This window comes from Artibeus jamaicensis, unplaced genomic scaffold (assembly GCF_021234435.1).
Source record: "Artibeus jamaicensis isolate MK-2021 breed Jamaican fruit bat unplaced genomic scaffold, CSHL_Jam_final contig_332, whole genome shotgun sequence".
NCBI classification, from domain to species: domain Eukaryota; kingdom Metazoa; phylum Chordata; class Mammalia; order Chiroptera; family Phyllostomidae; genus Artibeus; species Artibeus jamaicensis.
Window position 1 is genome coordinate 39,898,862 of NW_026521788.1, and position 25,342 is coordinate 39,924,203.

Consider the following 25,342-nt stretch of genomic DNA (forward strand, 5'->3'; position numbering starts at 1 on the left):
CCATGGAATTTATTTGATTTTAGTAAAGTAATATCTTCCAAATGGAAAATTTCCAGATTAATGGGAGCAGCAGGTGATTAGAACGGAAATCGTAGACCAGATAATAGAAGATTTTTAAAAATAGCAAAAGGCATAAAAAGGGAAGACCATACAGAAGACTAATATATAACATTAACCTCTTAACAAAAAGTCAAATTATGACATGCACACACGAAACCAACAACTCCATGTTTGTATTAACAAAAACATTTATAGCTAACTTCCAAGGGCTGAAAGCAAAGGTGTTAGCAAAGACTACTGAGAGAATGTAAACGTGGAAACTAGGATAAAAGAGACTGGCAGCTGTCAAAAAGGGATGAGTGTTAAGGGGCTAGGTGGAAAAGGTGAAGGGATTAAGAAGAAGAAAAAAAACACAAAGACAACAAACAACAGTATGGTAATTACCAGAGGGAAGGAGGGATAGAGAGAAGTGGAAGAGGGCAAAGGCAAAATAAATTGTGAAGGAAAGAGACTTGATTTTGGGTGAGGAGTGCACCTTTGGGTGGTGAGTGTACGATGCAGTATGTATGTTATGAAGTTGTACACTTGAAACCAGTATGGTTTTATTGACCAATGTCACCCCAATAGATTCCATTTAAAAAAATAAATAAGAAAACAAGGGCAACTATTTAGCCAGGTGAAATTGAGTATGATGGGAAAAAGATCACTTTTTTAAAAGATTTTATTTATTTATTCCTAGAGAGTGGGAGAGAGAAAAAGAGGGAGAGAAACATCAATGTGTGGTTGCCTGTCATGCATCCCAACTGGGGACCTAGTCCGCAACCCAGGCATATACCCTGACTGGGAAATGAACACTGCAACCCTTTGGTTCACAGCCCATGCTCAATCCACTGAGCCACACCAGCCAGGGTCAAGAGTCACTTTTTAAGGATGAAAGGAATAATACTCATTTTGTTAAATAACTGTCAAGAAACTTGATACATGGAGTAGAGTGCAATGTACAAATCCTACATTGCAAAAAATAAATTCGCAAACACAATAGTATTGGAATTTCTAATATACTCCTTTAGTATAAATACAAGTGTTAAAAATGCAGAACTGCTACAGAATATTTATATAAAAATTTGAACCAATAAAATTCCTTCTGGGATTTGTTACCTATGATGAAGAATGTGCCTTTTTAGCCCTGGCTGGTATGGCTCAGTACATTGAGTACTGGCCTGAGAATCAAAAGGTCACTGGTTCAGTTCCCAGTCAGGACTCATGCCCAGGTTATGGGCCAGGTGCCCAATTGGGGGTGTGTGAGAGCCAACTGATGGATGTTTTTCTCTTCTTCTCTTTCTCCCTCCCTTCCCATCTCTCTAAAAATAAATAAGACTTTTTTTTTTTTTTTTTAAAGAATATACTTCTATCCAGGAGACAAACTCTAGGGTGGAAATACACATGTAAGAAGTGTCCTGGGGTGTTCCCTAGGATTAGCATCTCTGAGGGAATAAAGGAAGGAAAAGTACAGAGTGGGAAATGGAATTGGATGTATCACTATAGAGCCTCAGCTGGTAATTCAGCTGAACTTTTGCCCTAGGGAGCAGTGTAACCTGGAAAATGTGGCACTCTGCCGCTAAAGACAGGTCCCCCAAAGAGATTTGCTAAAAACTGTCAGCAACACTACCAGCAGCTGGAAGAATGAATGCCTCCTCAGTACTGAACCAAGAATCAGAGTACACTTCACAGCACCGACTATAGGCCATTCATCACGTGCTCCTTGTTCCCACTTTCTTCATAGAGTTAGTTCTGGAAACTGTTCTTCCATGATTTTATCTTATGTCTGTTCCTTTCCTTGAGTAACTTACAAGAAGTTTAATGTGATAAACTACTATACCCACTTCTACATCTGGTAATGAGGCCATAATTGGTATTTAACCTCTCTGCTATTCAAATAAGTACTGCTCATTCAAATTCCCCTCGCCCTAAGCTAATAACTCTGCTGGTCTGAGATTGCTTACTTGATAAAATAACCTGAACTTTCAGCCTTTATGGGTTCAGTGAAAGGGTGGGGAATAGGGTTCCACAGAGTCACTCAGAGCCCCAAGCTGAGTTGAGTCTCTACTATCTAGGTAGTTGCTGGTTACTGTCTGGAAAAGAGAATGCCAGGTGGTATGTACAAGGTCTTCTGTGCTTTGACCTGGACATGATACACATCACTTCTGCCCTAAGCCCATTGTCAGAAATAGCCATAAGGACCTACCTCATTGTAAGGGAAATACGGGGAGCACCAGTCTCTGCCACAGTCTGTCCTTCTGGTTATCCAAAATTCCTGTGCTCTCTTTATCTCATAGTTACCCCCTCCTTAGGTGAGATAACTAAAGTCCTAGTCTATTAAGGCATTAGCTCCAAGTGATACATGGGAATCTGTAGCAAGTCCCAACATTGTTCCTTTTGCTCCAGAAACATTGGAACTAAAATGACAATTATCCAGCCATCCTCATACCTATCCCCTGCCCCATTCCCTAGAAACTGTGGTCAAACAGGGCTGAGGTAACCACAATAAATAATCCCATTTGAGAAATTGAAAAATCAATTGTTGGTTGTTTGTAATTTGAAATTCTCTTTTTTTAAGATTTTATTTACTTATTTTTAGAGGGGGGGGAGAGGGATTGAAACATGAATTTATAGTTGCCTCTAGCACACCCTATACTGGGGACATGGCCTGTAACTCAGGCATGTGCCCTGACTGGCAATTGAACCGGTGATGCTTTGTTCCGCAGGCCCACACTCAATCCACTGAGCTACACCAGCCAGGGCTGTAATTTGAAATTCTCTTGGTGAGACATAATGAGTGTCTCTTCCCTTGGGGGTGAAGAATATTCCTTGATTAGGCTCTGAATCTCTGAATCTGATCTGTGCAAAGAATACCTTGTACATACACTATTCTCTGTGGTACCTGGTTCCACTATCCTCCTTGAATATTTCTGAAGTGAGTATTAGAAAATGTGTTCTCTTGGAGCTGCTCAGCTTTCTCAGTTTTCTGTCTGTAAAAGATTGGGGGTCAAGTCTCATGTTAAGCCCATACTTCTCAACCTGGGCACTATTTACATTTTAGATGAGTAAATGTTTTTGAGGGACTGTCCTGTGCATTGTGAAGTATTTAGCAGCATTCCTGGCCTCTACCCCCTAGATGCCATATGTACTCCCCGGTTGTGACAACCCAAAATGTCTCCAGACAGTACCACATATCCCCTGGGGCCAAATTTTGCTGAATTGAGAACCACTATTTTAAGGCTAAAATAGTTACAGAACTGTGGAAGATTTTTCCCCCTCGATATAGAATAGCTCTCTCAGAAACTTAGGAGGCTTTTTTTATCTCCTTTTATTTACAATTCTTTTCAAAGCACATAAACATTAGCTCACTGGACTTAATGTCTAAACTTCAAGCTTTCAGCCTAATGTTACCAAGGCTGAAGCAATGTTACCAGTTGGAAGAGTTTACAAGTCTTTTTCTCTCAAGGGTTTTTAGAATTATGTGAAAATGATGCATCAGAAACAAATCCAAGGCATCCGTGGTGTAAAGCAGCATTTATTGCTTGCTCAGGTCTGCAGGCTGGCTACGTGCACTGCTCCAGATCATGGGGTCAGTCCAGTTTACGGTGTATTCCACATTCAGGTTTCATTGTCTAGGCTGAAGAAGTGCCTTCCTTGGGCTCATTCTTTTCTCATGGTGAAATATAAAAGAAGAAGAGCCAAGCTAAATAAAGCAAGCACATTTAAAACTTCTTAGATTTGGTAACATCACATTCCCTCACATTCTGTTGAGTGAATCAAGTCATATGACTAGGCCCATCAATAAGGTAAAGAAGTATACTGGGTTGGGAGGAGGAGATATTTGAACACTTGCCACCCTCCATGCCCTCACCGTTTTTTAACGGTCTAGTAGTAGCTTGTAGCTTTTAGCTTTTGTAGAATGGCAAGGTGCTGAAATTCTAAATTCTGTTTGCTTTCATTTGTATCTTTAAAAAGACCAGTTCTTTCAAATACATGCAGTAGTCACCAACATACAGTGCTGAAGTTTTACTTTCCAATCACTTCTTCAGAGTGGTTCAGTAAACTTTTTCTGTAAAGGCAAGGCCCTGGAGTATTTAAGGCTCTGCAGATGATGCAGTCTCTGTTATAGCTGCTTAGCTTTACTGTTGTAACACAAAAATAGCCATAGACAATGGGCAACTGAATGAGTGTGGCTGTGTTCCAGTAAAACTTTCTTCACAGGCATAATTTGCCAACCCTTGTTCTAGAGTTTCACATTTATTATGCAGGGCTGTGCCTTCCAAGTTGTCGCAGGTAACAGTGTCTTGAAATGCATTGCTACTATATAACCTGGGTCACTTTTCCAATGTTTGATGTTAGTTTTCCAGATGTATGCTGCTCAGCTGCTAAGCTGTGGTCCTGTGTTTGCATAGTAGTAACACCCCACTCACTCCTGGCACCAATTTCAGTGTTATCAGAATAGACTAGTGAAAAGGAAAGACAGTGTGTTTACTGTACTATGGCACTATTTCAGACACCAGATACGTGGTGGGTCTTTCCATACCAGCAATTCTCAGCTTCTGTGGACATCAGCTGGTTGTCTTACAATTTAACTCAGTTCTGATACTATCTGCCTGGAGATAGCATCAGAACTCCACAGGTTCAAGGGCTTAGTCCCATAAGACTGCCCACACTTCAGATGCCAATCACAAGCCCACGTTGTTACTGTGCTTCTCATCTACTGTTTCTAATTCAGAGGTTCCCCAAGACACCCTTCTCAGGTTTAAATTAATGTGTTGGAGGGGCTAACAGAACAGGAAAGCATTTTACTTACTAAACTACCAGTTTGTTACAAAGGACATTACTCAGGAAAAGCCAAATGGAGAGTTGCTTAGGGCAAGGCATGTGAGAAGGGGTGTGGAGCTTCCATGCCCTCTCTGGGTGTGTCATTCCTGTCCTTTTGGGGTTTTACCAACCCAGAATCTCACTGAGTCCTGTCCATTTGGGGTTTTGTGGAGGCTTCATTGCCTCTCTAGGCATGTTGATTAAATCATTGTCCATTGGTTATTGAACTTAATCTCTAGCCAGGTGTGGGAGTGGGGCTGAAAGCCCCATCCTCTAGTCACAATGTTGATTTATTTTCCTAGCAACAAGCAACCATCCTTTTGGGCTTTCCAAAAGTTACCTCATTACCATAAACTCAAGTAGTGAAAAGGACTTTTTATATATAACAAAAAACACTCCTTTCACCTTCATTGCTCTTACCACTTAAGAAATTCTGAGGGTTTTTAGGAGCTCTGTGTCAGTAATTGGGACAAAGACCAAATATATATTTACTATAAGTCACAATTTCACAACTAAGCTAAGCCTAGGTAACAAACCCTGACTTCTCAGGGGCTTAACAGCCTTATTTCCTACATTGCATGTCTAGAGCAGGTCATGATGGGACTCTGCTTTACACAGATGTTCAGAACACTGACTAACAGAGGCTTCACTATCTGGGATGTTAGTGAAAGCAGGGGAAAGGACAAAAGGATGCCCTTCTGTTCTGTGGGCCTCTTCACATCCCATTGTAAGCTTGCCTACTTACCTACTTAATTGTGAGCAGGCTGGAATTTCTCTGGGAGTGAAGATGGAGTTAGGTTAGTTCTATTGCCTGTTCCACAAATTCATACAAATCCAGTTACTCTTACATAGTTAGCAGTGGTTCTAACATCTGTAGAAAGGTACACCTGGATATACAAGAATAGATTTCTGGTAATATTCTTTGAGGCATTTTTGCACAGTTTTTTCTTTAAAAATATCTTTTTGAAGGTGTATTTTGCTCTTAATTTTCCAAAATGAAGTGGTTAATGTTGGATTCTTATTTCTAGATGAAAATGCATTAGTATTAAAACCCATTCATCTTTAACCATCACAGTAGACATTAAAGTATCAAAGCTTATAATTTTTATACTTGGACATGCATTGTTACTTTGCTGAAATACTATATTTTGAAAATAGTGGAAATGTTATAGAATAGCAAGAATGAAAATTTTCATCTTCTGTTTTACTAAGCCTGTTTAATTTCTATTTTTAATTTGATAAAAACCCTTGGGTTCTACATCTTCTAAAACCATCCATGATTGCCTGTGAAAATGTTCTAAAGACAACATATAATATTTTTGTGGGTGTAGACATTACAAAAGTAATCCTTGCCTTTCAGGCTGTCAGTTCCAGTAATGGAATGTGTTTGTGTTGTGTATATACGCTTGCTTTCTTTGGTCTCTTGGTTCATGATAAGTTTCATAGGAGCTAGTAGGCAAAATGTGTTGAACTTGAGACTGTGAGTTTATGCTTGCTGCCTTTCTTTTAGTGAGCATAGAAGAGAATTCCCTAAGATTGAGGTCAGGTGGAAAATTCTTCACAAAGACATTATTTAGTAGCATTAACAACAAGTAGTTTTACAGATTAGTGGCACTAGGACAGTGCTGTTCTACTTCTACGAGCAGACAAAAATTTTATGAACAAATTTGTATGACTCAGGCTGGGAAGTTAGTGATAGAAAGACTACTAATGACTATTTCAGTCCTTCAGAAATGAACATCTGTCAATTTGAAAGGTCAAATGACACTTGTCTGGATTGACATAGAATGCCCCGTTGTTGATTTATGTATGATACTATATAAAATTCATTGTATCTTTAAAATCGTTTTTTTAAATTATGGTAATTTAGTATACGAGTGAATATAAAGGTTAATTTATGAATCTTTTTCTTTTATCGTGTTAGTTCTTATGTAAGCTTTTAAATGCCTTTCCAAATCACCTTTACTCCACCTGATTGAAAATTACTTTTCAGCAAATAAAGTATTACTAACTTCTCTAATAACTGTATGTATTCATAAAGTCAAATGTCATCAAGCCAATTCCTCAGATTTGCCTATTATGATGAATCTGTACAGTGGATATCAGTTACGGTGAGAGAAATAAATTAGCATGAATTGTTCTACCAGTGGTCTTAAAACTTGTGAACTGCAAAATATTTGCGCATATCATAGCAGTCATTTTTTATTTTTATTTTTTAAGGACTTAAAGCCAAGTAATATAGTAGTAAAATCAGACTGCACTTTGAAGATTCTTGACTTTGGACTTGCCAGGACTGCAGGAACTAGTTTTATGATGACACCTTATGTAGTGACTCGCTACTACAGAGCACCTGAAGTCATCCTAGGGATGGGCTACAAAGAGAACGGTCAGCAAACACTATTTACTTGAAATACTCTTCTGTTTTTATCAGATTTCTTATGTAAATATTTCAGCTGAAATGCTTAGTTAAATATATGTCACTGTTTGAAATGTTTTATCAAGAGTTTGAAAGTAACTATAAATTTTGTCATAAATGCTTAGAAAAACTTAGGGCTCTTGTTTATTTAAATACTATCAGTACTACTGTTGAATAAAGAATTTGTTGCCATTGCCCCTAAAATTTGCTTTCTTCTAACTTGAAAGGGAATTTTTCTAACATAGGCTTAAGGAAGTATATAGTGGACTGACAGTTTATCTTTTGTAGTAGTCCTAGTTTGATGTTAGTAACATTTGCACCTATTTCCAACCCCCTGAAACTAGAGTTAATGGTAATAGCACTTAGTATAAACTTTAAGAGCTAGGGTAAAGCCATTCTGCAAAACTGATGGGTAATTAAGGTGACCTTTTGTAGAAAACTGTTTCATCAAAGCCCTGTGTCCAGCCTTAAAGAATTGTCATTATTATGTATGGGTATATTTAGTTACATATATCAGCATTAGAATCAAGGTTGAAGAAAATTATCAGGCATGTAGTTCATGAATTAAAAAAATATACATATATTAAAGAAGAAATTTTGTTGACTCTCAGGAGGTAAGTCTGCACAGGACTTTATTGATTTAAATTATAACTTTTTAAATTTGGTAACTTCATCCAATATACTCCCTAGAATAGGACCTAGACATTTTTTCTAGCAAGGAATCTGGAGCAGCAGTTCACTTTGAATTAATAAGCTATTGAGTGAATCTTCATGATTCAGTTTTATAAAAGATAGCATTGAACTGAGAATTTTAGCTCAGTTTCCTTTTGTGAGCTAATTAAAAACAGATATTTAAACATCTACTAGTCTTTTGTTCTTAAATAAACATGTTTTATTCTCTTACTGTCTAGCTAAAATTGTCTTACACCCTGTAGACTCTAGTGAGTTGGATTTAGTATTAGACTCATAGGGGTTTGTTGGGAGCGGGGGTTTTTGGTGAGGTTTTTTTGTTTGGTTGGTTGATTTTGTTTGAGAATTCATACAAGCGACCAACATGAAGATTGCTTTTGCATTTGCTGTAAAACCATTGATTGTCTCAGATCCTGTCTAATGTGTCACTCAACGTCCAATAAATGTAATTCAGGGAAATAGCTCCCTACCATAAATTTTCCAAGGAAAAAATGTCATATAAAGAATTGACATGATTTCCTGTCTTAGATAAGAATTATGTAGATCCCTGTATTGTCTTTTCTGTTTCAGAAAGCTGAGTCAAATATAGTACTTAATTATGATTACTGCATTAGCCATCGAGGTTAAAGACACGAACTTCCTTCTTTTAGTGTTGCTCCCAGTTTGTCTTATTGCATGCTATGTCAAAGCTTTTTGGAAAGTATGATATAGTGGAATATGTTTAAACTGCCTAATAAGCCAATCTAGTTTTGTGTGTGAACCAGGCTTATCGTGTTCTGAGAAAGTCTCCACTGACCCAGACAGTAACTTCTCCCATGCTTGTAGCTTTTGAAATCTGTTTAAAATATGTTAATATGTTTTTTAAAGTGCTTTACATAGTTGTATCCTGGATATTTAACTAAAGTTTGCCATTCTTTATAAAATCTGTAGGGAAAGTTCATTGCAATAGATTTTGACCAAAAATGAAAACCCTGGAAAATTTTTTTTCTAAACTGATTTATGAATATTAACTTTCCTCTAAAATTTTATTTTTGAAAGTTGAATCATACTATAAGTATAAAACCATTTGCGTATAAATTAATATGAAATTTTAGAGAAACTTTAGTTCCAAAGGATTTCCAAAATTTATTTCCAATTTAGCACCTAAGATTCTATGATGAACTGGCAGTCTCCTTTTATGAATGTATTAGAAAGTACACTTCAATTTCCTAAGTGCTCCAACATGATTAAAGGGTGTCTCTCTGTCTCTTTCTTTTTCTTTCTCTCTCTCTCACACACTCTCACATCAGTTTTTGCCATTTTTCTCTTTTGCCCTGAAAGAATTTGGACCTTCAGACCTCAGAAACAAATGCAAGTTTCTAAGGCTTTCCTTTTAAATTGCTCATTCTTCCCCTCTTTTCCTATTAAACTGAAATTACCGAGTATTTTTTTATCTTATTTTCAAACATAAAGATATAAAATGTCAGGGCGTATTGTTAGTTTTAATGAAACAGGTGGAAATCCTCAAATTGCAAATTTCTGTGTCTAGCAGATTCTTTTCAGCGTTGATTAGTTCCCATTAAAATGGGAACTTTCATTCAGTTTTATGGCTTTAAAAACTTTAGATGGAAAAATGATATATACTTTTTTAAAGTAAGTTTCCTTAATTTATCATTTGTTCATTCTCTCTGCATTTGTTCCTATTGGGGTAGTAGGGTAGATGAAGCATGACATTGCCAAAAAAAAACAAAGGACTTTCAGTTCAGAATAAACATAGCACTACTCAAATAAATTTATGAAATCCAGCTTGAAAATTTCTAAAGGGCATTACATTAATTTTTTTAATGTAATTATCCATAGAAATACATGTTTTCTGTTAAATATTTAACATACTAGATTATTTCTGCTCATGCTTTTTCTTTTATTTGACTTAAAGAGAGAGCATAATGCACAGTTGAATCTTAAAATAGTGTCAAGATTTTATTTTTCAAGTTTTGCTAACTCAAGTACTTTTTCAACCATATTGACAAAGTTTGTGTTTGGTTCTAGTTCATACTTTATAAACAAATTCTCAATGATAAATGCATAACATTTTTAAGTATGTGCTTTCTATGCATAGCTCTCACTTTAAAATTAGATGTATAGTTGAAAGGCCACACTTCACATTTGCTTTTGTGAATCAAAGCCTTTGGAAATATATTTGTGTTTTAAAGTATTCCATTAGCTAAAATTAAAATCACTTTTTTTCTTTTTGTGATGTTTTATAGTTTTTATATAATCCAGTCATATTATGCTTCTTTGATTTTAATGACCTTTTGCTTTGCTTTTCCTTCTTTTGTGCTGCAAACATATAGTGGACTTATGGTCTGTGGGGTGCATTATGGGAGAAATGGTTTGCCACAAAATCCTCTTTCCAGGAAGGGACTGTATCCTTGTGCTGCTGCAGCAGTTTAATTAGTTAGGTGATGCACTTCCTTATGTTCTCTAATGAAAAGGAATATGGTACATTCATACATGGGGTTTTTTTAAAACATACAAAGTTTGTGGCTACTATAGTTCAAAAATGGTTGAGATAAGCTGAAATATTTGTAGGCTGCATCTGGCAGTAGGAAATAACAGTCTCTGCTGGTAGTTAGAGCACATTCACTGTCACTCATTTTTATTTTATACTGCTTTCTATAATTTTACAGTATACATGGTGTGTGGTTTTTTTAATGTTAGTATTTTTTTTATTTTAACCAAAATCTTTATGTTAATGTCATTGCATTTTATTTTCAGTTGACATTTGGTCAGTTGGGTGCATCATGGGAGAAATGATCAAAGGTGGTGTTTTGTTCCCAGGTACAGATCGTATCCTTATCTTTGGCCTAAAATGTAGTCTCTAAAGGTCAAAATGTGTGACAGCACTTTAGCTAGGTCAAGGTTAATGTATTTTGTCTCTCCCTAATAATATTGTTAAATTACTCTACTCTTTCAAAATACCACCTGCTGTTTGACATAGACTTTTCTTTCCCTCACTGATTGTGTTATATATTATTTCTGAGAACTGCTCAAATTAGTTATCCACAATTACTTGCTGTCTCTGAGTTGATTTATTTAACCTAAATCAAAAATCATGGTTTGCATTAAAAATTTCTGGTAATTATACACTTGAGTAAGTCTAGAAGTATGTAGGACTTTAATGTGAATTTTGGAATTGTCTGTTGATTCTGGTCATCCTTTTGTTTTATCCTCCATCCCCACCTTCTTTTTCGTTAACGTCTGATGTATTTTGTGTCTTTGGGTTGTTGTCTCATTTCTCAACATAACATACTGATTTTTTATCTAAGAATCTCAGCAGTAATAGTTTTTTTATGGTGTTAAGTACCGTATTTTGCCAACTATAATGTGTACTTTTGCCCAAATTTTTGAGGGAAAATAAGCATGTGTATTATACATGGGTATAATGATTTTACATGCCATGAGTATAATAATTCCGTGTATAATGTACACAAAAACATGGGTGCACAATCAGCTAGTAACAGAAGGAATGGGAAAAGCCATATGCAGTAGTCAACAATAAGAAACTTTTAGTTCTTAGTCTGCAGGGAGGACTTTCGTTGTAAAGACGTGGGAGGAAGAAAACTAGGGAATTCTAACCTTACAACTTATCAAAGTACTGATTCATTTTCATAAGTTTCAGAGCTTTAAAAAAATTTTTATTAACATAAGCTGAACAAAGAATGGCAAAAGAAAATGCCACTTTTATCAAAGTCATCATTTTTTATTATTTTCTGTTAGCATAGAATATTTTAGGAAGGACTTGTTATCATAAGTATTTCTTAGCCTATAGTATATGCATTCACATTTTCTTATATGCCAGAAGAAAAGGCAAAATTTTATATTCTAGAGTTGTGTACAGTTTACATTTAGAGTCCCTGTGGGTAATCATTCTTCTTTGAGTCACTTGTCATTTGTATTTAGAATTTGTTACTTTAAGCTTTCATTTTTATGCTAAAATCAATTTAGACAGTACACACACATACACACTTTCTCTAAATAAGGTTAACAACACTTGTTTATTGATCTTTCTGTCCACCTTTTGCAAGGTAGCTGTAAGATATAAGATTTAAAACTGCCACATTCTTTATTAGGATTTTATAATTGTTATTTTGTTATTTTAATGGCTATGACTGATGTGTTGAACATTAGATACAGAATATTTTTCTTAGCTACTTGATATTAGATATTGATCAGTGGAATAAAGTTATTGAACAGCTTGGAACACCGTGTCCTGAATTCATGAAGAAACTACAACCAACAGTAAGGACTTATGTTGAAAACAGACCTAAGTATGCTGGATATAGCTTTGAGAAACTCTTCCCCGATGTACTTTTCCCTGCCGACTCAGAACACAACAAACTTAAAGGTACTTTTTATAAATCTATATATTTAATCCTGTTGTGTGTGTTTTCATGTTATTATGGAACAAGGTTATTTCTGGATGGTGGAATAACGTAAGGTTTTAGGGGTTTTTTTCTGTAACTATTTTTTCATCATATGTATCACCTGATTTTATAGTAAAATCTATTTTTTTTAAAACATACTTTTTTAAAAAATATTTTATTTATTTATCTTTAGAGGGGAAGGGAAGGAGAGAGGGAGAGAAATATCAATGTATGGTTGCCTCTCGTGTATCCCCTGCTGGGAACTGGCCTACAACCCAGGCATGTGCCCTGACTAGGAATCGAACCGCAATACTCTGGTTCGCAGGCCCACGCTCAGTCCCCTGAGCTATGCCAGCCAGGGCTCAAAAAAACATACTTTTTAATGAACCATAATTTCAAGGTTCTGAAATGTATTGCTAATTTAAAAACCTTCATGAGATACACGTACATTAACATCATAATTTTTTTGCAGCCAGTCAGGCAAGGGATTTATTATCCAAAATGCTGGTCATTGATGCATCTAAAAGGATCTCTGTAGATGAAGCTCTTCAGCACCCATACATCAATGTCTGGTATGATCCTTCTGAAGCAGAAGCTGTAAGTTCTTTTTTTTTATTATTGGTTTGAGAGAAAGAGAGACATCAGTTTGTTGTTTCACTCATTTATGCATTCTTTGGCTGATTCTTGCATGTGCCCTCACTGGGAATTGAACTTGCAACCTTGGCCTATTAGGGGGCAGTGCTCTAACCAGCTGAGCTACCCGGCCAGGGCTCTTTAAGTTCTTTTCTTAATGTTTGAAGAATATACTGCCTCTTATAGTTAGGATTAAAGTTAGGTTTAGAGGAAATATTATAAGTGAAATAAAAATACAGATAAATGATGATGGTGTTCTTTTGTTTTTGCATTAAAAAAAAACTTAAGTTACTAACATATATCCAAGCATCTTTTACACAAAATAAAGTTACCTGTCACAGTTTCTTGCCTTCTTGTCATGACATGTGATCTGATGAGCTGTGACAGTCTGGTGAGCTAGAACATTGAATGCTTTGGGAGAACATCCTTAGTTATAAAAACAAATTATTGTGTCCAAAGCATAGCCCCTTTTGTTCTATGCTAATAAATAAAATGTGACCATTTCAAAAGTTGGAAAAAAGAAAAAAGATGGTTAAATATCCTCTTCCTGTCATGAAGGAGTCTTGCATAAGTAGTCTCTCTCCATACAAAGATGATTGATCAATTTTAGTCTAGTAATGTTATTTTCACAAACCCTTTCTGTCTGGCTGATACTTCAGATAATTATGAAGAAGTTACGTATTTCCAATAAACTGACTCAATTATTGTTGCCTTTTGTTTTTCAGCCACCACCAAAGATACCTGACAAGCAGTTAGATGAAAGGGAACACACGATAGAAGAGTGGAAAGGTAACAGTCACCAGATTCTTAGAGATAAAGCTGAGAGAGCTTCTGGCTTTTTATGTTGATTTATTCCTCATGTTGGGGAAACTAAAGATATTTTGTATTACTCATAACTCATATTTGGTAATATGATTAGTAATTTATTTTTCAAAAATAGAAAGTAGGTCTCCTTCCCCAACTTAATCCGAATTTCTCATTTTCTCCACCCCAGATACAGAAACATTACTTTTTTCTGTAATTTTTTGTGTTTCCATAGTTTGCAAATACTTAGGTGTGTGTGTGTTTGTTGTCTCCCCCTTCTCCTCTCCCCCCATTTTAATCATAAATGGTTGAATGCTGTGCGCACTTGCTTTGTTGATGTAGTGACATATTCCAGAGGGTTATCCTCTTAGGCTCCACGTTCCTGGCTCATTTGCAAGTGGTATACTCTTTTACAGCTGTGTCACAATCTGTATATCCACCAACCATTTAAAGAGTATTTTATTTAAGCTGTGTCCAGTCTGTTATTACAGACAACTACAGTGTTCCTGTACACATGTGAGAACATGCCTATAAAAGAATTCTATAAGATTTGTTTGGACAAAGGATATTTTTCAATGATTTCCAGGTTATTTCCCAAGAAGTTGTAGCACTTTACATTTCCTTCAGCACTGTACAGGAATGTCTGTTTTTTCCTTACCCTCACCAACAGAGTGAGTGAGTAATCTGTGCAAATATAATAGTTTTATTTTATGAATGTGGTTGGACATTAATAATGCTTTGGTAGTCATAGAAGTGTTAAAATATTTCTTTAAAAGATTCCCTGGGACATTTAGGCCAGGCAATTTTTAGATCCTGTTAACTACATTTGTGTTGTAATTTACTGTTTGGACCCCTTATGTAGTTGTGTGACTTTGAGCAAGTCACTTGACCCCCTCTTTTACCCGAACTTAAAACTGTTATTAAGAACTAAGTCCTAAATGCTGCGAAAGCAAAAGGGACTGTAGAGGTATAAAACTGACAGGGAATCCACCTATAAATTTATTTGGGAGGAATGAATTTGATTCTTCCCATGGAATAATCAGTGATTAGTTTTCTTTGAGTTGACTTCTGGAGACATAATTAGGCTTTGTAGACCCACCAGAACAATAGAATTGATTGAAACTGAGTTAATTTGCCATGTAGTAAGTAAGGATATAACTGTGTACCAGCATGTATATTTAAAATATTTAACCTGATATTTTTATGTCATTACATTTATAGTAGACATTTATGCTATCTCATAGAATCTTAATAGGCCACCAATTGTAAAACATTCCATAATATACCACTAAGAGAAAACACTACCAGCTGCACTGCACCATTGGTTATAAAATACATCCCAATTTCAGAAATACTAAACTGTGGGGGAAAGTGGATCTTAAAATCAGTAAAACATAGTGTTTTTGTTGTATAAGGATATAGCTGGGATTTCTGAATACTCTAAATATGTTTACTTTTATTCTATATTTTTCCCCCTGGCCCTAGGTGCTGTACAGTAATTGCCTACAAACCGCCTTTTTCAAGATATGCTTAAAAGTTTTAACATCACAACACAAAGAAAAATTCATTGTCAAAGCCATTAACTACAGATTGCTTTGTCTAGTTAGTACTGCTAATTAGCTTTGGATCTTTTGCCTTAATCCCTGTTCATAAAGGGGTGCTGTTTTCTCATTTTACAAAAGATCTTGCCCTGGTTGGTGTGGCTCAGTGGATTGAGCACAAGCCCGGGATGCAGGCCAGTCTCTTATAGGGGCTCATGGGGGCAGCTACACATTGTGTTTCTCTCCCTCTTTTCCCCTCTCTAAAAGTAAATAAATAAATTTAAGTCTCCCTATCTAGAACACTTATCATTCCTTTTTGTTTCTTTGAAGAAAAGCATCTACTATTCTTTCATCTGTCAAGACTTCCTATTTTTATTCTTCCAAGTCCCTGAAGGTTACCATAGCAAGTAAGTTTAGGTGTCTCTAGCACTTGTTCATTCCAGCATATCTACTTGCTTTACCTTGCTACCAGCATAAACATTGTTATACCCTAAACAATCACAGATTCTTTATCATAAGTTTAAAGAATTACAAACTCCATAAAATTCTATGCAACATTTTTTGCTTGTACATTTTTCTCAGAAGAGGGGTCATTGCTTTTATACAATTCTTAAATTATTCCATGACCCCAAAACGATGATGAATAATGGCTTTGTAGCATCAACCAGATGTTTCTTCTTAAATAGACATGCAGAGTCACAAGGCCCATCACACTTGACATCAGGATCACTTAGAAGAATACAGGACAAGATATACTCCAACAGGAGAGCATCTGATGTGACTGTAGAGGGACTCACTGCAGTCCACTTGCTGTCTGCAGCCTAGTAAAAGAACAAGGTTCCCATGGAGAAATCTTGACAGTGACTGCATGTCATGCTTCAGCTTAGAAGGATTTAAAGTGTAGCCATCTACTGTTTTTCCTTTAATAACAATGTATTTACATATTATTCTGTTAAAAAGAGGCTTTCACAGGCTTTTTCATTTAAATCTTTTAACAGGTATCTGGGTAAGCACCTTCAATGTACCAGGTCCTATCAGAAAATAGAAGTTAATAAGACAAATGTGATTTGAGCCCTCACTGAGACAGAATTAAACAAGCATTTATAAAACAGAGTAATACATGGTATGCCATGGTACAGTGCAAAGTGCTTCTGTAGTTAAAAAGATCAAGCTGTATCCTTAATCCAACATCAGGAACACTAGTTAAGGCAGAGATTTTGTTTCTTTCAGCATAATTCAGGGCTGAGGATCAAGAAGTTGTTTTTAACATCTTTGGATCTTAGGCTGGCACTTACGGACCCTCTACCATTGGAGGATACAATTTAAAGTACTTAATGTGTGTTTTAAAATGTTCACTAAAAACCTAAATATCTTGTGAGATTGGCTCTCAGACTTTGAAAAGCTTGTCTTTGTTCACCTCTTTTTCAGAATTAATATACAAGGAAGTTATGGACTTGGAGGAGAGAACCAAGAATGGAGTTATACGCGGACAGCCCTCTCCTTTAGGTTGGTTACAATATAAGCTTGGTTAAGATTACAGTTTACTTCTTTTATTGTGATCTTCAGTGGCCTGAAACCTGCACTCCTTTCCATACTTACTACCATTATTACACAAAGTTAAGTAAGTATAAGTATAATTTGGGTGGTTAAATTGGAAAGCATTGGGCCCTGGCTGGTATAGCTTAGTGGATTGAGCACTGGCCTGGGAATCAAAGGATCACTGGTTGGATTCCCAGTCAGGGGACATTCCTGGGTTGCAGGCCAGGTCCCCAGTAGGGGGTGCTTGAGAGGCAAACACACATTGATGTTTCTCTTCCTCCCCGCCTTCCCCCTCTGTCTAAAAATAATAATAAAATCTAAAATAAAAAAACTGGCCCTGGCTGGTGTGGCTCAGTGGATTGAGTGTGGACTGTGAATCAAAGGGTTGCTGGTTCAATTCCTGGTCGGGGCACATGCCTGGGTTGCAGGCCAGGTCCCCAGTGGGAGCCACGTGAGGGGCAACTGCACATTGATGTTTCTCTCCCTCTCTTTCTCCTTCCCTTCTCTCCTCTCTAAAAGTAAGTAAATAAAATCTTTTTAAAAAAGTAAAAAATAAAAATAAATAAATAAACTGTTACATGTGATACCAAGTTACCCTCTTTCTCTTGTTGGTGTTTTTGATTTGTTGAACTAAAGCAGTAACATTAAAATTACCATTAGAAAGTGTTCTCTCTCTAAGAAGAAACTGGTTTAGCCCTGGCCGGTGTAGCTCAGGGGATTGAGCACAGGCCTGCGAACCACACCATCGCGGTTCAATTCCCAGTCAGGGCACATGCCTGGGTTCCAGGCTAGTTCCCAGAAGGGGACTAATGAGAGGCAACCATACATTGATACTTCTCTCCTTTTCTCCTTCCCTTCCTCTCTAAAGATAAATAAATAAAACCTTTTAAAAAAAATTAAAGAAAAAACAAGTACTGTTCAAAAAAGAAGAAACTCGTTTATAAGACTTAAACATTTTCTTTTTATCATAAGCTCATATTTAATTTTAGTACTTGTAAAAGCATAAAGAGTTGAGGGGAAAAGTTAAATGGCAAGCAGCATTTACATGTTAAGTACATAGCTATATAACAAACCCTGATAGTTTATGTAGTTCATTTCACTTCACCTTCAAGACCCCAAAGGAGGGATCATTATGTACACTTTACAGATGAGGGAACTAAAATTCAGAAAAATTAAGTGAAACAAGGTTACAAATATATTGTATAGAAAAGTTAATATTTTGAAGCCATGTTTATCGGTAACTTCAGATGGCGTGGTTTCCCAGCATCCTGTATGTCCTCTGGCTGGGAACAGTGACTTCTTTTCTGGCCCCAGAAGTTAGGACAGTTTCATAGAAGAGTTGAAAGTTGGGCTGATTGTTGAAGGTTGGATAGTGTTTCATCAGATACACTTGAATTTGAGTAAAACTATGCTACTTATCCCTCAGAAACTCTTCTAAATTCTAAGAAAAAAAGATACTGTATCTATTTATGGGTAAAAATTTTAACTCTAGTTTCAGATGCCCATTTGTTGTACTGTAAACATTTGTTTAAATAATTTCTGTAGCTTCCTGTGACATTTTTGGTTTTAAAGTTTTAGATTTTTGGGGGGGTTTCATTAAGTCCTTAATCAGAAATGCAGTTTTCCAAATTATAATATAGGCCCTGTTGAAAATATAAATTTATTTTGATGGCTTTTACATAAAATTTAGTCATAACAAAGCTATATCATAAATGCTTTAATAGCAGAGTTAATTAATTAGCTTTGTATTGATAAACAGTAGTCATATAACTGAATACACTGTAGCATACTGTCCTACTGAGTGGCACATCCTAAGTGTTGAATGTTTGAATAAATTTAATCTCATGAGATAGAACAATTTTATTTGTTCTTAATTTATAAGTGAAAAATTTGGATCCTAGACAGCACTTGACTGTGGTTACAAGAAAAGTTGATGGGAAAGACAGGACTTCATGTTTCTGGACATCCTCTGAATTCTCATAGCTTACAGAGAAGAATGTTAGTGAAGCTGTTATAAAAATATTCTATTTTCATATCTATACAAAGATTAGAAGGAACAGTCTTTGATGTCAAAATATCAGATAATTACAATACCATTTATTTTTTAAAATGAAACATCAAATTAGGGAATTTGGATTTAAAAACAGAGGCATAGAAAAGTATGTATGGTAGAATCCTTTTATGAATTGAATGTTTCAGTACAAGTCTTTGAAGTTAGCCATTGTATTTGAATACTCCTCACTCACAGCAGACATATCCAATAATGTCATACGGATTGAACTTTTTAAAAAGTATAGTATCTTCATTGCACTCTTAGCAGGGAACCTAATGGATCTTTTTTGGTTATCACATTTCTGCTTTTCTTCTCTCCTATCAAGACCTGAAGTACTCAGTCTGCTTCCTTTTTTCTCATTACACCTTTAATTGCCTGTCTGTCTTCTGTGGTTTCATTCCTTTTTGTCTCCCAGTCCCCTCCCCAACATCCTAAAGATTTACTTAATCCTACTTTTCTGGCTATTTCCTTGTTGCATTTGAAGACAAGCTCTTAGAGGACCTTTCATATTTAAGCTTTTATTACTTGTCATTAGACAGAATGGAGAGAGAATTTCAAACACCAGGATTATGGGTTTTGGAACAGTGATTTTCAACCTGCTTGGTTTTAAACATTGATGGGTGCCTGAAACTCACCCCTAGAAATTTCCTTACTGCTCATTTTGTAAACCATTGCTTTTATTCCATAAATGTGTTCTTAGGAACTTTTGTATAACTTGCATTACTTGATATACTGAAATCTGGAAAGACCGTTATTTAGTGATCATGAAGTTTGTAAGTTCTTACCTACTATATGAATCACCTTTTCTAACACATTCCCAACCCCCCAATATCATTTCTTCCCCCTTTTTGTGACCTTGAGAAGATTTATCTGTAAGTTAAGTACAGGCATTCCTCAGAGATATTGCTGGTTTGGTTCCAGACCACTAGAACAAAGACAGCATCATAAAAAGCAAGTTGTAATTGTTTTGCAAGTGGAAGGTCTTGACTTAAGATTGGTTTTGTTGTTGTTTTTTTTAAATATTTTATTTATTTATCTTTAGAGGAGAAGGGAAGGAAAGAGGGAGAAAAACATCAGTGTATGGTTGCCTCTTGTGAGTCCCCTGCTGGGAACTGACCTGCAACCCAGGCATGTGCCCTGACTGGGAATTGAACCGCGATTGTGTGGTTTGCAGGCCTGTGCTCAATCCACTGAGCTACACCAGCCAGGGCAGATTGTTTTTTTTTTTTTTTTTAATGCACCAAGGAGGTGGGTGGAAGCAAGGGAGGGAGGTAGGTTCGGACGAGGGGAGAGGGATGGCAAGAAAATGCAGACAAGTGTAATTGAAAATCAATAAAATATTTTTTTAATTTTTAAATAAATGCAGAGTTCTGGTGAAGATGGAGTGTAGGTAGAAATCATTTGCTTCGTCACACAACCAAAAGGAGTATAACAACCTATCTAAAATCAATAAATAACCAGAAGTACCAGAAAATCAAACTACATAGAACTATGACAACCAAGGAATTAAAGAAACAGTCAACCAGACCAACCAGACCCAGTAGGAGGGAGATGAGGAAGATGGTCAGGCAGGCAAGATGGATAGAACTCATGGCAAGGCAACAGACTGCACAGGCCAGGCTGACTGAAAGGGAAACCTAAGACTCAGAGCTGACTGTGGACTATAGCAGGGGTTCCCATAGAGGGAGAAACCCAGTCTCAAACAAGAGTTCATTGGGAAGTGGGGGTAGAGCTGAGCAAGCAAGCTGCATTGTTCCCTCTCTGACCCTTCCCCCACAGTGCCACAACACAGCAAAGAGGGTTGCCCTGCCCTGGTGAATAGCTAAGGTCCCACCCCTTTACAATTTAACAGGTGCACTGAGATGAGGAAATATGGCCCAAATGAAAGAACAGAGCAAAACTCCAGAAAGAGAGCTAAGCAATGGGGAGATAGCCAACCTATCTGATGAAGAAGAGTTCAAAGCCCTGGCAATCAAAATGCTCACAGAACTGATTGAGCTTGATTGCAAAATGGAAGAACAAATGAAGGATACCCAAAGTGAAATAAAGCAAAATATTCAGGGAACCAACAGTGACAGGGAGGAAATCAGAACTCAAATCAGTGATTTGGAACAAAAGAAAGAAATAAACATCCAACCAGAACAGAATGAAGAAACAAGGATTAAAAAAAAAAAAAATGAAGAGAGGCTTTTAAGAACCTCTGGGGCAACTTTAAACATTCCAGTATCTGAATTACAGGGGTACCAAAAGGAGAGGAACAAGAGCAAGAAATTGAAAACTTATTTGAACAAATAATGAAGGAAAACTTCCCCACTCTTGCAAAGGAAAGAGACTTATAAGAAAGCCCAGAGAGTCCCAAAGAAGTTGAACTCAAACAGGAACACACCAAGACACATTAATTACATTACTCAAGATAAAAATAAAGAGAGAATCTCAGAAGCAAGAGGAGTGAGTTGCCTACAAAGGAGTTCCCATAAGACTATCATCTGATTTCTCAAAAGAAACCTTGCAGGAAAGAGGGGAATGGAGTAGGTATTTGAAGTCATGAAAGGCAAGGACCTCCATCCAAGATTACTGTCTCCAGCAAAGCTAACATTTATAATGGAACGGCAGGTAAAGTGCTTCCCAGATAAGGTCAAGTTAAAGGAGTTCATCACCAATTCCTTATTATATGAAATATTAAAGGGACCTAAGAAATTGAAGAGCAAAAACTATGAGCAGTAAAATGACAAACTTAACAACTATCAGCAACTGAACCTAAAAAAGAAAAAAAATGAAAACAAAAACTAAGCAAACAACTAGAACAAGAACAGAATCAGAAATGGACATCATTGGAGGGTTTTCAGAGCGGAGGAGAAGGGGAGAAATAGGAAGGGAAAGGTACAGGGAAGAAGCAGCATAATTGGCAGGCTTAAAATAGGAAGAAGAATGGTATAGGAAACAATTCAAAGAATTTACATGTTCTTTGAACTAGGTAGGGGTAGCATGGCAGAGGGGAAATAAAGGGGGGGGGAATTATAAAAACTAATAGCATAATCAGTAAAGTATACCAAAAAATTGCAGTGCCAATGAAGCACAATTAAGTGACACACCATAAAAGGAGACATGCCTGTACTACTATTTTTTTTTTTTTAATTCAAGAAGTCTTAGGCTATGTTTTTGGTAAAGGAAACAGTCTTCCCCAACTTTACCTGTTTAATCTGTATTTTCATTTATCAAGTATTTATTAAAATAGAAATTACATGACCAGAGTTTACCTAACTAGGGCGCTTAATTGATGGAGGCAAGTCATGTAACCTATGTAAATTGGGGCAGTTGAACTAAATACCCTTCCAGTGGAAATGATTTCTGTCTTTGTCCTGGCTTTCACTTTGAAACAAGGTGTACCAGAAGTATTGTTTGGACTTTTACAGTGAGAGTATCATAAATCACTTTTTATTAGGGCAGTAGTTTTTACCCTTTTGAATCATACATAGCTTTAAGATCCCCTTTCCAACAAAATAAAACACAGTTTTGTGTGTATTGTCAGTATTATTCACACACAACCTGTAGCCCATTTCTAAATGGCTTGGACTTGGTGATTCTTGTCTTGAACTGAAAAAACAAATCTATGGAAAGGACAGGACTCCAGGTTTCCAGATATTCAGAATTCTCACCTCATAGATTGCAATAAAAAAGACTTTGTAACTTAGTGTTGTGTTGAATATCACTTGCGATTATTTTTAGTGAGCCTTTTAAAGCCTAGAGAAAAGTTACCACTGGAGGTAGCCAGTACAGTAGAAGTAGCTGGGTCTGCAACTCTGTCTGCAACTGATTTGCTGTTTTGTTTCTCATAGCACAGGTGCAGCAGTGATCAATGGCTCTCAGCATCCATCGTCATCGTCGTCTGTCAATGATGTGTCTTCAATGTCAACAGATCCAACTTTGGCCTCAGATACAGACAGCAGTCTAGAAGCCTCAACGGGACCACTAGGCTGCTGTAGATGACTACTTGGGCCTTGGGGGGTGGGGGCAGGGTGGGAGGGATGGGGAGTCGTTTAGTCATTGATAGAACTACTTTGAAAACTAAAAGTAAGTCAGTGGTCTTATTTTGAGTGATTTCAAAAAGGTAGAATTCATTTTGTAGTAAAGTAGTTTATTTTTTTTAATTTCAAGTGATGTAATTTAAAACTTAAGTTGTGTTTTAAAACAGCAACAAAACGTATTATATTTTTGCTGTAATTAACTGTATAATGTAAACCTAATTATTTTATCATGGTTTAAAATTTTTGCATATTTGCTTTATCTTATGCTGCTGATTTTTTTTACTGAATTTATAAGATTTTGTTTATCAAAGCAACTATTATGTGGTGACTTGCCTATATCATGAATTATTTAAGATTTTTATAGTTTTTTTTAATTTGAAATTATTTCAAATGTTCACGATGCTGTCCTTCAGGGTTATGTGCTTATCAATGAAATAATCACAGAAGAGTGAGAGGGAATAACTTGTAGCCACTTATATTCAGGAATAACTACTGTAAATGATGAACATGTTTTTAAAAAAAGAACCTCCAGATTTGCTACTTGCCAAACCTAATTTAGTTAAGCAATTGGTGTACAGTCCTACAAGAATTTTGGCAAAAGCCCCATCATCTAAATGACAGAATAACTCGGAGCATGTCTTTGAAAATGCTGGGCATCTACCACCACCCTTCTATTCCCCCAACCACACCTAACAAATGTGAAGTGAAAAGAAGGTGGTGTTTTCTGCAAATCTGTGGCATGCTCAAAGCTTATGATCACATAAAATCAAGAGGATACTTAATAAATAATACATTTCAATGCAAATAAAAACATGGTTCACTTCTACTAGCTATGAGCCTATTTTCATACACACTGAGTTAATCTGCTCAGGCTGTAGGCCCCAGTGATGATCTGGTCTTTCTCCTCCCTGCAGCCTCAAGCCCTTGGACCTTTTTGGTTTCCTGTTAGAGTGTCAGTCAGTTGAGCACCAGTTTGGGCGTTTCTGGCCATTTGATTCTACCTGTAGCATAATCATGTTTTTGCAAGCTGTTCGGAGGTTCCAAAGCCTACTAGATATTTGTAGGTAATGTATCAAATGAGCAATATACTGTTCATCAGAAAATAGTAGCACACAGCCATATATAAGGTATCATTTTCCTAGGACTGTTTCTTCACACTGAGCAGAGCAGGCATAAATGGTGATTATTTAGTCTAAGGCTTTCATTTTTTTATATCTGATTTTCAGTGAAACACACACTGTGGGTGTTGAGTAGTGTAAGAACGGTGCTGCTCCTGACGAGTGGATGTTAACTGTTTACATTTTATATCTGCAGAATTATTTCTGCGTAACTGAATTTTTCTTAAGTAAAATGTCTTTGAAGTCTCATCTCTAAAATGCATTGTCTCTAATCCCCCAGGCACTTTTTGTTATATTTGGAACAAGAGAGATTACATGTCGTGAACTGGGAAATGCATACTTAAATCAGTGACTGGGTTCTAGGCAGAAAGCTCATTAGAATTAAAGGCCAACAAGAGCAAGAACTGGTGTGGCTCAGCATGTGGCGTCTGAAAGTTGGCTTGGCATGTTATTTGTGTATTTAGTGCAAAACTCCTTTTGAGTAAAGTATTTTAGATTGTTGTTAATGTGCAATATTTAGGATTAAATACATTAGCCTTTTTATATGCTTTAAAACAGCAAGTTTGTTTTTGGTGGTTTAAAAGTCATGATTTCCTGTCTCAAAGTTACCAACCTTTGTATCAAACCCTTTTCTACTCATACAACATGGTATATTAATTTCATTAAGCAGATTAGAGTGTTGAGACTTTTTGATTTGTAGAAACAGAATTGGATATACAGAGGAATCTGAGCATAAGTGTGTTATTAGTTTGTTAGTTTTACAGTTAATTAGCTGTTTTCTAGGATAGATCATTTCACTGTTGCACTTTAATAACTGACATGCTTTCAGAAGCTTCCCATATTTTGTTTGATTGCTAGTAAGCCATCTCTATTGATACAGATTGTGGTTAAGCAAGGAAAACCAAGTGTTCTTATTGTATCATTTGTTGTAAATGCCAGCTCCCACTTGCCAACCAGCGTGTTTCAGTTGATTCAGAGAAAATGAACTCTTATTAGTTAATGTAGATTAAAAAATACTTAAACTCTGTCCTGAAAACGTCTGTTAAATGTTGTGTACCCTAGGTTTAACATGCAATATCTAAATACAACTATTCCTCTTAAATTTGGTAAGCTAAACATATACATGTTTTATTTTGTAAACTTTTTGAACCTTTAAAGTATCTTAAACATTTGTGTTTTAAGAGAAATTACAAATAAGATTTCTGCCAGGCAGTACTTAATGTAAAACCACCTTTCTTGTAAACTTTAGTTTTC

The 25,342-nt window shown here is 36.2% G+C and overlaps 1 protein-coding gene across 5 annotated transcripts in view; it reads left to right on the top strand.

Moving 5' to 3' along the window:
• Positions 1–25,115, top strand: part of MAPK8 (mitogen-activated protein kinase 8) — a 140,183-nt gene extending 115,068 nt beyond the window's left edge. For 3 of the 5 annotated variants that reach the window (XM_037142082.2, XM_037142074.2, XM_037142093.2), the window contains 7 exons: positions 7,084–7,249; positions 10,727–10,798; positions 12,174–12,356; positions 12,848–12,972; positions 13,734–13,797; positions 16,782–16,859; positions 22,787–25,115. In XM_037142082.2, the coding sequence (XP_036997977.1) occupies positions 7,084–7,249; positions 10,727–10,798; positions 12,174–12,356; positions 12,848–12,972; positions 13,734–13,797; positions 16,782–16,859; positions 22,787–22,932 (834 nt within the window). In that variant the 3' untranslated portion in view covers positions 22,933–25,115. Of the gene's footprint in view, positions 1–7,083; positions 7,250–10,302; positions 10,375–10,726; positions 10,799–12,173; positions 12,357–12,847; positions 12,973–13,733; positions 13,798–16,781; positions 16,860–22,781 lie in introns of all 5 variants that reach the window. The other 2 variants (XM_037142101.2, XM_037142111.2) reach the window with 2 other exon arrangements.
• The last annotated feature ends 227 nt before the right edge of the window (positions 25,116–25,342 follow it).